The sequence below is a fragment of the Penicillium citrinum genome (assembly GCF_028827155.1).
Source record: "Penicillium citrinum strain IBT 23319 chromosome Unknown utg000003l:1.0-4596430.0:1.0-4598250.0, whole genome shotgun sequence".
Classification (NCBI taxonomy): Eukaryota; Fungi; Ascomycota; class Eurotiomycetes; order Eurotiales; family Aspergillaceae; genus Penicillium; species Penicillium citrinum.
Window position 1 is genome coordinate 1,709,722 of NW_026622688.1, and position 12,812 is coordinate 1,722,533.

At 44.7% G+C, this 12,812-nt stretch overlaps 4 protein-coding genes across 4 annotated transcripts; 2 read left to right on the forward strand and 2 right to left on the reverse strand.

The window, feature by feature from the left end:
• Positions 1–2,454: 2,454 nt before the first annotated feature.
• N7469_003852 (uncharacterized protein) lies at positions 2,455–3,038 on the forward strand (the record flags this gene model as incomplete). The annotated part of the gene is made up of 2 exons (XM_056642772.1): positions 2,455–2,806; positions 2,875–3,038. 2 exons carry the CDS (start codon positions 2,455–2,457, stop codon positions 3,036–3,038), a joined length of 516 nt encoding a protein of 171 aa, XP_056502184.1.
• A 1,007-nt stretch (positions 3,039–4,045) lies between these two features.
• Positions 4,046–5,676, forward strand: N7469_003853 (uncharacterized protein; the record flags this gene model as incomplete). The annotated part of the gene is made up of 2 exons (XM_056642773.1): positions 4,046–4,800; positions 4,863–5,676. The coding sequence occupies 2 exons, from the start codon at positions 4,046–4,048 to the stop codon at positions 5,674–5,676; spliced, it is 1,569 nt and encodes a 522-aa protein (XP_056502185.1).
• A 293-nt stretch (positions 5,677–5,969) lies between these two features.
• mirB (uncharacterized protein) lies at positions 5,970–10,388 on the reverse strand (the record flags this gene model as incomplete). The annotated part of the gene is made up of 6 exons (XM_056642774.1): positions 5,970–6,901; positions 6,969–7,314; positions 7,383–7,653; positions 7,725–7,987; positions 9,485–10,166; positions 10,222–10,388. 6 exons carry the CDS (start codon positions 10,386–10,388, stop codon positions 5,970–5,972), a joined length of 2,661 nt encoding a protein of 886 aa, XP_056502186.1.
• Positions 10,389–11,334: 946 nt separating this feature from the next.
• N7469_003855 (GNAT family N-acetyltransferase) lies at positions 11,335–12,288 on the reverse strand (the record flags this gene model as incomplete). Its single annotated transcript, XM_056642775.1, has 1 exon — positions 11,335–12,288. One exon carries the CDS (start codon positions 12,286–12,288, stop codon positions 11,335–11,337), a length of 954 nt encoding a protein of 317 aa, XP_056502187.1.
• Between the last annotated feature and the right edge of the window lie 524 nt (positions 12,289–12,812).

Genomic DNA, 12,812 nt, shown 5'->3' on the forward strand with positions numbered 1-12,812 from the left:
ACCTCCACTTAAGGAGGATTTATTTGATGCCTTCAAAATTGGTGTTCATCATTTTTTCCCTTCTACTGCCACCCTTTACATCGGGAATCCTGTTGCCTGGCCATGGACAAAAGGACGTGAATCTCCTTCTCCCAGAGTAATGATTCATTGACACGCCAGAAATGTTGTAACTCTTTCACCTCCTGTGTTAAGAAATGACACTGTGATGTGATACAAACAGGCCATGAGAAAGTTAGGCAACAACGAATTCCCAGGGTGGACCTTGATGGCAATTGGATACTGCGAGGTTTAGTCACGCTCCACTCCCCCAAACGATTTCTTTAACACATCTCTGCCCTGTGCACATTGGAACATGGAGCCATATTCTTTGGAAGAAGTGGTTCTAAAAAATGTTAGGACGCTATTAAGCGTGAGTATGAGTTGGCATCCTGGTAATATACAACAGTTGCCTCAAGACGTCAGGCATCAGAATTATCATATAATGTCATATAAAATTTGAAATAGCGGACGAAATAAGAAATAAAATAAACTGAATCGAAAGAATAATTTTCCTGGCATTGTCAGAATCCAATTCGGGTCAAAAGAATCTGACCCAAACACCAATCCAATAGATTTTGAATATGGAATCCATTCTATATGGATATAGAACCCAATCCAATCGAGTTACCAATGGATCAAACTCGAAAGTCTATTTCTATACATCTTTGTATAATGTTGTATGAAATTCTAATATTGATTTTCATCTTAGACAAAAGATTGCCCCCGGTCTATATTGAGGTATGAATTGGATGGATTCTCCACAACATCAACGGGTTGATGATTAAATGTATCCCTCATCCGCATCATGAAATCGAATATCTTTCTATTTCAGTGTTCCAATAATAGAGAATTCCTCATGTTGATACTTAATTGCAATCGGCAATTCTGCATTAGATTTTAAATTGATGACAGGTCAAGAGCCCTTAATGGATTGAAAAGTTGGATTTTAAAACAATTTTGGGTCAGATCTCTCAATCCAGAATGGGTTCTGTCGATGTCCACTTGGGAGGAAAATAGCATTGAAGCACAAGTAAGCATACAATACCCATAGGCTTCTATTAGTACTAGTGATAGTACTCTCAATCTTGAATGCTTAGCCTTTTCTCCTGAGCTTGATATTGTTTACGTTCATCCAACCTCAATTCAACACTTTGAGATAGAGCCTGTTGGTGCCAATCTCTACACAGAAGCTTCCCAGGGTACCGACAGCGCGAGAATAATCATCCAGGCTTGTTATATCTCTATGCCTGCTGTCCAAGCCGGCAGATCCTAGTTCCAGCTATCATGATATAATACTATCCTTCCAACTATTATTCATGAGCATAATGGCGATGTAGTGGTCAGTTTTCACCTAGTGAGAGTCTATAAATCATGTTGATGGGATCTCATCGTGCTGCGAATCCATTTTCTTCTGCTAATATTTCGTATGGTCAAATCATTAGAAAATTACAGGAGCTGTACCCAATCGTATGCGCAACCTCGAGATAATTCTGCCACTGAATGCTCGACCGAATTTACTTGAAACTTATGTACATCTCCTCTCGCGCTCCGGGGTGATAAAGCCGAGGTACATCAAATGCTCGGGTTTATGTCTAGTCCGCCTCAAATATTCAATTTTCCAGATCGGGTTCTTATTGTGATCCACTCGCGAACCAATAGGTCGTCCTTGACTACACCATCAATTGAGATAGGGGAGGCTCAGCTCGGAGGAAAATTTCAACCACGGAGGACGGACTACATCTCGTTGAACATGAGATGTTCTCCACACCCCCACAACCCTTTCACTTCATCTGTTGTAACTCTCGACTTGGCAATCTCTTGATCTCCATGTATCCACTCATTAGGGTCTCCTTTCATTCAAGGTCCAATCAGATTTGTGGAGGCTCTTCGTATTGATTCACAAAAGGGAGCATGTACCGAAATTGCGATTGACAATTGAATACGAGAAGCTTTCGACAATGAGTCCCGCTATAATTTTCCCGCGCATTGCCAAGCCTCGCGTGCCCCTTGAGACGTTGAAAAGACATCGAGCGAGCCATTCGCGGCGCTTTAACCCGCCCCTGTTTGACGGTTTAGGACTTTGGCCAAGCCTTTTCCGCTGGGTAAATGCCACCCCGTCTCGTATACAATTGTGATATGACTATTCTTGGAAACTGATCATCTCGAGATCCCTAAAATCGAATGTAAGTTGTATAAGCACAGACAGTATTTTCGTTCGCGCTTGATAATGCGCAGACGGCACGATGTGATGGAGTCGCGAGAAGCCGGCCATCTATAAAGTCGGGCAGTAGTCACCGTCAAACATTATCTTTGTCAATTGCAATTTCTTGAACTGTTTATAAGGATCTTTGGAAGACATCACCAGCCCTTCCTCCAATACTTCCACTTTTTTCTCTATAGATATACCATTCCAATATGCGTTTCCTCTCCGTTGCTCTCGTCGGTCTCGCCTCCATCTCGGCCACTGCCGCCAGCGATTATAAGACATGGAACGAAATCGTGGGTGACGTTCCCCAATGCATTAAATCATGCCTGAACGACTTCTACACCGACGCCGGTCTGGAGGATAAGTGCGGAAGTGCCGACAAGGGTACTTTGGACTGTCTCTGTGGCAGCGCATCATTCTCCTCCATCCAGGATTCAGCCGAAAAACTCACCACCTGTATCCAAGATGGGTGTGACTCTAGCGAGCTTAGCGATGCTTCCTCGAAGCTCTCGGACTTCCAGGATCGATTCTCAGATGCCGAGGATCAATGTCTCAGCGGGGGTATGTTCGCGAGCGCGTTTCTGGATTACAAGTAGGAATGGCAAAGAAGCTGACTCAAATAATTATAGATTCTGGTTCTAGCTCCAGCTCGGACAGCTCCAGCTCTGACGACACTGGTTCCGAATCGAGTTCAGACTCGTCTGAGGAAAAGAACGCTGCCAGCAACTTAGTTCCTGGATTCAATGCTCTCCTTGCCTCTGGTGCTGTGCTGCTTGCAGGAGCAACCTTGTGAAATCAAGATGTTATATGCGTTTAAACGTGCGATATGAGCTTCTCGTGTCGAATCCACACACACACTACAAGTACTTATAATAAAGCTTACTTTATCGCGAATCTAATAGCCCTTTCGGGCTCTATTTCAAAGTTTCAGACTATCTTCTTCTCGTAGAATTATCCAGTCGCGGCTTCATGACCAAAATGAGACTAAATTCCGTTCTCGCCCCCAAGGCATTTAAGTTGCATGTGGCCCCCAATCACCCAAATCTCCTTTAAATAATGGGAATATCTACTGTACATCACAATGACCCTATACGGCCTACCCATACTTATGATGGTCGCTTATAAAAACCTTCCGCAAATCTCGTTCATGTCTCTACCATCCTCTTGATGGCCTTGTCTGCTGGGGAGCTGGGTGAATTGAGTACCTGCGGACATTTCCCAACTTCAGTCCTTTGTAGCCCCAGGGATAAGGCGGAGTCATGCACGAGGACGGCACAGCTCGTACTTATGCTCTTCCTTTTCCCAACCGATGAATAGGGGCATGATAGTTTGAATACGGACATGCGGTCTTGAGTCGGCTTGGAAATCAGGTATAGCATTCTCCGCGATGCCCAGAAACACAATTGCAAGGTTTTTATCAAGTTTATTTCATTCTATCTGGAGAGATTTGTTATCGGATGTGCTTTAAAAGCAACGCATGTGAACATGTTCGTTTTGTTAGCGCGGATGCATACCCTTGTCGAGCCCCCACAATATCTGGATTAAGACTCTAAGAGAGCCAGCACAGCCAACATTGGGTCAATTGGATCCCAGCTCATTATTTTGCGTTGGCTTATAACCCACGAGTCCCCTTCATCTGTCGTTGGTCATTACGCCCTCTTTCCATCTACGAGCTAACGAGTGAGAATAAGAATGTCTTTTCTTGGATGCATTATATTCTTGGCTTTGAGCATCTTCTGGGTAACTTCTGTTGCTTTTTCACCAGAAAATACTGGTCTGAATATTCGAAATGGCCCCGGCATGACCAATAGAGACACTTTGAATGTCTTTGGACGAGCCCTTGGTATGGCCAAGACGCGATCAAATGATGTTTCGTATCCCATGAACAAGACTTCTTTGGACAAAAGCTGGACCGGTGCAACTTTGTTTAGTTACAGTGATAAGTCAGAACCAAATACACTACTATTTATGATTGATCTTTGGATTGAAAACGCTGACATGGGTTCATCTTGCACTAGTTCCATCGAAATTGCGTGTTCAACCTGTTATGTTAAAGGGATGGCCAGAGGCGCTCTTACTATCACAGAAGGCTTCAATTTCACCAATACACTTGATAACTTCAAAGACGAGGTCATGAATATTACGAAAGAAGCGGTGGATCAGTTAGAGGACTATGCCAAAAATGTGTCAGATCAATTCAGTGATGGCGACTTCAAGATCGAGGCTTTTCCAACACTTGACTTGGATTTCAATTTGGAGAATCTGCCCAAGATTCCGGAAGCCCACGTACAAATCGAATTCGAGGACTTGGAATTATACTTAGATCTTGATATTACCCTGACTGCAGGTGCAACTTATACCCTGAATCTCTTCACATCACAGACTCCTGCGGGATTTGCCGTTCCTGGACTCACGGCGGGTGCTGTCTTCAGTGTTGATATTATTTTGATCGCGGCAGCAGAAATTGAGATAGGAAGTGGTATACATATTCAACTGGACGATTTATTGACTTTTAATTTGGAATTGTTCAACAGCAATTTCTCAAGTATTACAATGTGAGTAGCATTTGCTACGTATATCCCTCATGGAACCGAAAGCTAATCGCCAAAATTGACAGGCCTTCTGGGCATTATGAGTTTCTTCCTGTGACAATTGCAGGAGAGGGCTCAATTCAGGCCATTTTGAGTCTCAAGGCGAGTGTCGGATTTGAGTTTGAATCAAATGATTTGAGGCTTCTCCCGAGCTATAGTGCAGGCGTCAGTGCAGACATGTTTGCCTATGTTGCTGACTTCCTTATGGGGGTCAAAGGCTCATCAGAAGCCAATGAAGGTGATTGCGAGATGGCTGCCTTTGCAGAATATACACTTGCAGTGGGAGCAGCTGCCGGAGCTACAGTGGCAGTCGATGCTTACTCTTGGGGCCCATCGCCAAACACAACTGTTCCTATCTGGTATACTACTTTGGCCAGTACATGTGCGGAAGAAAAGTCGACGACATCTACACCACATACCACAGCCCAGGCTCAACTTCGTAATCGTGACGATTTAATCACGACATCAGTCACATCAGAAGAGTCTTACACCATTGTAAGATGCATAACATCGGGGCTGGTCAATTGTCCAGCCAATCTTCAGGAAACCACTTCCTACGAGTCCACAGTCACAACCACGGTGACAATTCAGTCTGGCGAGGACCCGACTTTTCCAGCAAAGACCTCTGCTTCCGTTGCAACTCCCATACCATTTGGAACAAATGTCAAGAGATTCTCGTCGACGGCTGGAACACCGACTGCTTATACTCCTTCCTCGACATCTAATGTGAAAAGTATCCTGGAGGGAACGGCAAATGGAACAAATAAGAAGCTCATTATTGGTTTGTGTGTTGGTCTTGGGGTTCCATTCGTTGCTACACTTGCCTTTGGACTATTGTAAGATTCTGCATTCCTTTCATCACCATTCAATTACTGACCACGTATTCTTCTAGTCTCTTCATTCGCAAACGTAACAAAAGACGGAATGAAAACTTTGCTGAGCAAAATAGCCACAACTCGTCCAGCAACTCCATGAAGACACCCGTGCGCGCGCATGAAATTCCTAGGAAGCCTGTATCTCAGTCATGATCTTTCCCCTGATTAGGTCCGCCTGCCACAGTTGCTCATGTAATTCTCCATGAAATCTAATCTAATTTTGTACGAGAAATCAATGAAACTTGCTTTTTTGTTCCCCTAAAGAACATTTCCCTTGGTCTGAGTCATCTTCTTCACATTCAAGTTTCTCATCATGCCAACCCAAATAAACCCGAGAACCATCACGACAGTCCCAGCAATAAGCATCCTTGGCTGGGCATAACCATAGGCTTTGACAATGGCATCCCTTTCGGGACTTCCAACAGGGTAACTGAGCTGCGTAGGAAGCTGAGAGTAGATAAGCGTTATATTCGGCATAGCAGATGCTGGCAAGTGAAGTTGAAGTTGCTTCAGGAATGTATTTGTCCAGATGGCTCCGCATATGGCGCTTCCAACAGCACCGCCAATACCACCAGACACAAAAACAAGGGCTAATGCGGCAGCCATGTGTTGGTGATCGACTGAGGCGAGGGTGGCTAATTGGACGCAGAGAATAAAGATACCTCCTGACACAGAGAAAAACACTTCGCACATGACAATGTATCCAATATAGCCGCCGGGTTGTCGGAAATGAATCATGAGGCCTAGTCCAAAGATGTACATTGGTACACAAACCCAAAGAATCCATTTGAAGCGACCAGTCCACCGAATTAGCCAACCAGCGACGAACAAGAAGACAAAGCAGACGACGCTAAAGGTGTTACCAACGTATCCGGCTGTAGCCACATCCAGTTCATATACTACCTGCAGAAAAGACGATAAATAGCTCCCATAGCAGTAGTATGAGATCTGGTATGTCATGTTCAGCAGACATGAGCCGAGAATGGTCCGGTCAGTGAGAAATTTGTAGTCCAAGAAAGGCTTTGAGGCCATAAACGTCTCATACAAGCCAAACAGTATGATTGTGATAATACCAGCCACTATCATCGCAATGATATAACCTGTTTGCCATCCATTCGGGGCAGTACTGGCCAGAGTGAAGGGAAGAAGAAAGATGACCAGCCCACCAGCGAACAATATCACACCAGGGACTACATACATGTGAGTAACTTGATCCAATAACAATATGTCGCATTCAAGAACTTTTGAATCACTCACTGTCGAACTCGCTAACAATCCACCAAACAGTCTGCAAGTTAAATTGCCATTCTTTCTTCTCCTTCACAATAATTCCTTTCTTCTCGGCTTTGCGCAGATTATAAGCCAGCATAAAATAGACTGGCAAAGCGAAGACTGGCAAGATGATTGCCCATATTCCATAACCCCAACGCCAGTTGACATGGAGCAGAAATTCTGCTGCAGCCTTTGAGCCTGCAAACGCCGAAATCAACGCAGGGGACGAAGTAAAAGCAAATGCCAGGCCACGATTTCTCAGATTCGTCACGTCTGCGGCGAGCACATCCCAGCTGTAAGCGAGGCCTCCAAAGCCAACCGAGTAAAATACCTATTTAAGGGAATTTGGTCAACGGATATTCACAATGGTAGATTATTGGTCCAAGGAATGTATCCTACCTCTCCGGCACAGTAAGTTGGTAGATTCTGCGATGCAGCAAGAAGAACGAGTCCAATGATACAAAAGAGCATCATGACGAGGAGTCCTTCTGCACGACCCCAGAGATCTAGCGCTTTGGCCATGGGAATGTACACAGCGGATGTCATAGCACTAGCTACAATAGTGATGACCGTCAAGAGCGAGTGGCCCATGAAGGAGCTTGTCGCATAAGCAGTCAAACTGTAGACCATGGAACTTTTCATATTGTTGATGAGGGTAAGGAACCAGATTCTACACGATGAAAAGGATTAATTGTAAGGCTCGCTAGTAGAATGATTCTCAAGACGGGCAAAACATCATACAATACCAAAATCGTAAACATCGACCCCCTTGTCCAAGCTAGTGTGACGGCTTCGATCTGTCTCACACCAATTTGCGCATCTTCTGTTGGCCTTTCTTCATCATTTTTGAGAGACACTCCATGTTCATTTCTTGGATGTGAAGCTTCCTTGTCATTGGCCCTGATCTCTACAATCGTCGGATCGTCCGTCGAAAGTTCAGGAGAATCTGCGGGTGACTTTTCGCCAACGATTCTGTGCAATTTGCTGAAAACCGCCATAATGGTCTTCAGCAGCGAAGGAAAGTCGTACAAGTAGTAGAAATCATGTACTTGACGGCGGGCGAGGGCTTACTTATGAAGATTGGCCATACTGTTTCTTGGCGAATCTAACGCTTTTAGGGCTTTCCAGGGTCCCGAATTTCGGGGTGGTTATGCCAGCTCCCATACTTTGCGAAGGAAGAGGAAAATAAGTGCGAAATTGTAATACAGAAGTTTTTTTGAAGCATAGTAAGGAAATTGAATGAACCCAATCAACTGGGATATTAGCCATGGTTTATCTCCAATTGCCCGTGTTACGATGCAGTACAGCGCTTTCAGGTCAGATACAGTTAGATAAAACTAGCGTCCAGTGCCAATGCTTGGTTTTCCATGTGGCTTCGGTTTCAGCAGTCACGAGGGTTTTGGAATTTTTCAATGGCGCTCACAATTGTTGCAGTGTCAATGATGAGAAGCTATACTGTTAATCTTATAAGCAAGAAAATGGCACCAGCATCATGAAAAACATGTCTTCAATATGGCCGAAGAATCAGAATGAACAAATCCCTTCTCTTCGCCAATTTTTGCACGAAAAACCGCTGTGGTGGCGTGACTCTGCATTCTTCAGTAAGCCAAGATGGCCCCGCGGATACAGCGCTTCTACTTGCTCCGAGTCGTGTCGACTGATGAAGAGTCATCTAAAACTGCGAGGACATTCGCATTCAATGTGACATCGGTTAGATGCTTGGCAACTTATGCTCGTCTAATTCTTCGCTCCTCGGAAAATTGCCATTGCAATCGGAAGCTCCGTAGATCGTATGTTTTGAATTGCGTTGTCAAAAAGAATCATTATTAGTTCCACTGGTCACACATGCACATTCCATGGAGAGAGGAAACGAAGTGGGACAAGAAATGGCAAGCAGAGACTACACTACCATGATAGCATATAACTTTCAGATTTTATCCCCTTGTCTGCCTCTGAAGCTTCGACAATATTGAAAAGAAAAAGAAAAAGAAAAAGAAAAAGAACAAAAATACTCGTACCCAGGTGACTACAATCTTCAATACCATACCGAGCATTACATTCCTTGGCGTGGCTTGGACCCGATCTGATTAGATTGATTAGTTAGGAACTACGGAGTAACTAATCCTCAATTGGTAAAATTTGAGCTCCCACTCCGATAATCTCCGAGCGAAACCCCTAATTTTTATTGCTTTTGGATAAAACCGGCGTGGCTGGATTTTGAAAGGCCACCGGGGGCTGCTTGGCATCTTGTTAGAGTTTTGAGCTATAGGAAATACCAATCGGAGGAAAGTGGATTCTTGTCCAATCTGACTGGTCCTGGGGCGATTTCAGATGCCAGAGCTCGTCTTTGTCAGGGCAAGCGAGGGCAAGAGATTTCTTGAAATGAGTGTGCAATCTGGGGTTGTAATTGGCTCAATAGCCAGCCGAAGGCTGGGGATTATATAGAATTTTCAATGGCTTTACAGCCAATCTTCGAAGAAAATGATGAGGCTTCGACTGACAGAGCACGGCATCACACTCAAATGATCCTCCCCATGATATTCTTCTGCTTTGATAGCCTGTAGGGCTTTAGAGCCACGGAGCATCTCGGAGAGGCCGAAAGCATGGTCAGCCATCTTTTGGTCACATGCTACCTGTACTCGTTTGTGGTAGTCTTCTAGGGACTCATTATCCCAACGTGGCGGAGTTTGCTCAAAGGTGCCCCAGAACATCGCCAATGATGGCAATGATCCATTTTTGGCAACTTCATTCTCTTTCTTCAAGAATGCCTTCGCCTCTTCCATAATGCATGCAGGATTCCACCATATCGAAGGGCTACTGACCAGGTAGCTATGAAACATGTTCGGTCGTGTCAACAATGCATGGAGTACAAATAGACCCCCATATGAATGGCCATAGAGACCTTCTCTCGACACAGTTAGTTGTGGGAATCGTGCTTTGACCGCGGGTCGAACAGAGCTATCGATAAAATCAAGAAATTTATTTGCGCCTCCATAGCCAGGCATTGGATTTTTCGTCGGCGGTGTCAGATCATAATTCCGCCGTTGAAAGTCATAAATTTTTCCAGTCAATGGATATCCGATGCCAACTATCAACCCGCCACCAGCATACCGTGACGCGAGCTTGCGACGCCAAGCGGATTCGGTTGCGGTCAGGAATAAAGCATTCCCGTCCACAATATATCTAACAACATGAAGTAAGCAGGTATTGGCCTTTCTTCATTTCAGAGAGATCGTACATTATAGGAATTGGACCACGATTTGAAGTTTGGGCATTCTTCCAATTCAGTGGCCAAGATATTTGGATGAGATATTTCTGGCCTTGGTCATTATTCAAGTAGAATTGTTCGGAGTTTGGAAGCGCAATTGCAGTCGCTTCGACGGCATTCTCGGCAATTTCCCCCATCTTGTTTAATACAAGAATAGAATTGACACGAAATACCATTTATTGAAATGAACAAGGCGTTGAAGTGTTCATCCTGAAAGCCGACAATTTCGGGAATAAGATTTTGCGGCAAATCGGGAGAGCCGATCTCGGACTGAGCCAACCCTAAAAGGGTCCACTTGTACGCCAAAACGATACAACTGGGTACTTTGTCTAAATCAGAGCACAATTGTACAACTTTCGCGTGGAGGCCATCGATACCTTTGCAGATACAGTTTATAAGCATGGATTCTTAATACTGGAGTAATAAATCTTCATTAAGCTGCCAGTGCATTTTGGCATGATCGGGTGATCCTCTCAGTGGCTAATATATATTCTATGATCAGTATTTGACAAGATGTACACTTGGGTCCACCTGGGCCCAAGTGTACATATTGTCATACTTGGAGAGGACGTCAAGTATGAAAGAGCTCTACGTGCTATAGTACGTGCCTACATATGCGAATGAAGAGGACGCTAAGAGCTCTCTTCCAGGTCATGCGAAACACATGGTAATCTACGAACAAGAATATTTCTTCTCAATTCGATGCTTAATGCGAGTCACTATTATTTGAGGCTACCGCAATCTTGAATCAATGCAAAATGAATGGTGTTAAAGTAATAATCAATGAAATCTATTATCATCTTCTAAACAATTCGAAATATCCAACGCCATATTTATATAAGTATGCCGGAATCACCCCATCAAGCCAAAGTAACTCAAAATTTGTAAAGCATCGAAGGCAGAAAAGAAAATTGAAGAAAACGGCTCACGAAGAACCATTGCGTGACCGTCTAAGGCATATCCAATGCCAATCGCTTGCAGCCTGGAATAAGAAAAAAGTGTATATATGGGAAAATCAAGGATTGGCTCCAAGGGTGATGCGGAAAAGGGAGTAGAAATCTAATGGAGAATCATTGTATCCCCTTAGTCCGACCTCTTGGTCAACATGGTCTTTGTGAAGGCGAGGCCAAATCCTTCTTTCTCGGCATTGCGACCGGTGCCAATGCTTGGGAGACAGTGGATAGTAGCAAAGTCATAACCAAGAGATTTGGCATCATTAAGTCTTGCGCGAATAAGTGCACTCTGAACACCTCGACCACGGAAGCTGGGCACAGTGCTGTCGATGTATAGATGCGCGACCTTGCCATACTTTGTCTCCATCAAAGCCATAGCGCCAACTCCAGCAATTTGGCCATCGATCTTGCCGAAGTATAGAATTGTATCACGTCGAAGGGCTGCTGTTTCTGCGAGGCTGGCGAGAACGTCAACTGAGCGTCCGTCGTCTTTGAATCCAGCAACTGAAGCGTGAATAAATGATGAGGTGACATCGTCGTTTGCTGGGGTTCGAGAGACAATCATGTCAGGTCCGAAAGTAAGATCCTCGGAAAAACTCATGTAAGGATCAACCTCGACCTGAATATCATGTAGAGATCGTGCATAAATGTTGAGGAAGCTGTCAAGCACATAGTTGCGCATGGCAAGGGCTTGCAATGCACTTTGGTCTGCGTATGGGCAAAGGAGGATAGAGGGTGTTAAGTCTGCGTCGTCGTGTAGGGCTTCGAGGTTTTCAAGGTCGGTCTCAGTGACGAGACCTTTCATTCCTAGACCAAGAGTGCAGTTGATTTGTTGGCCGAGATTAGGCTTGGTGAGATATGAAACACCACCTGAGCCCACGGGGTGATATCCGATGTTGTCTCGGGGAAGTAACTGCATGAAAACCTCGACTTGTCGAGACAAATGAAGGATATGGGCTTCTTCAATATGGTGGATAGTATCCAACTTGTTCAATAATCGAGCAGTCATTTTCGTATTTGTTGAAGGTTGTACTGGCTTCGGGAGCTCTGTGTGAATAGCACTGGTAGTAGGTGCGTGCAACATGATGTCGTTTGAACTCGAGACTTTTTGAGACTAAAGTTCGAGGAGAGTTGTTGATTGAAATAGAATCAAGCGTTTGTTTCAAATTGGAAAAGAAAAAAAGCTTCTTGATGAGCTATAGAGCTGTTAATTTCCTCCGATTTATTTGATCCGTGATCCTCGCCAAGCCGCATCCCATACAGGAGCCGCTGCACTCCCTGCATTCTCGGCCCAGGTGTGCGTACGTGGTCTGCTGTTCCGGAATCCAGATCGCTCTGGAGAATACGTACCCCAAGTATCTTGGCAGTCAAGGTGGAGACTTGGTGCGGAAGTCAGTGATGACGGTGTTTGTTGGCCATGCTCTGAGATTTGTTTCAGATCAGACGTTCGTGAAAATGAATGGTGATTACGCGTGCAGCTTGCCGATCGACTACTCGGATGATCGACCAGGGTAAACTATCATGACAGGCCCTAGCTTTAACCTCGAAGACGTGGTCGATCATCTCCACTCCGCCCCTTGCCCTGAGACGAACGAGGTGGAAAAGGGT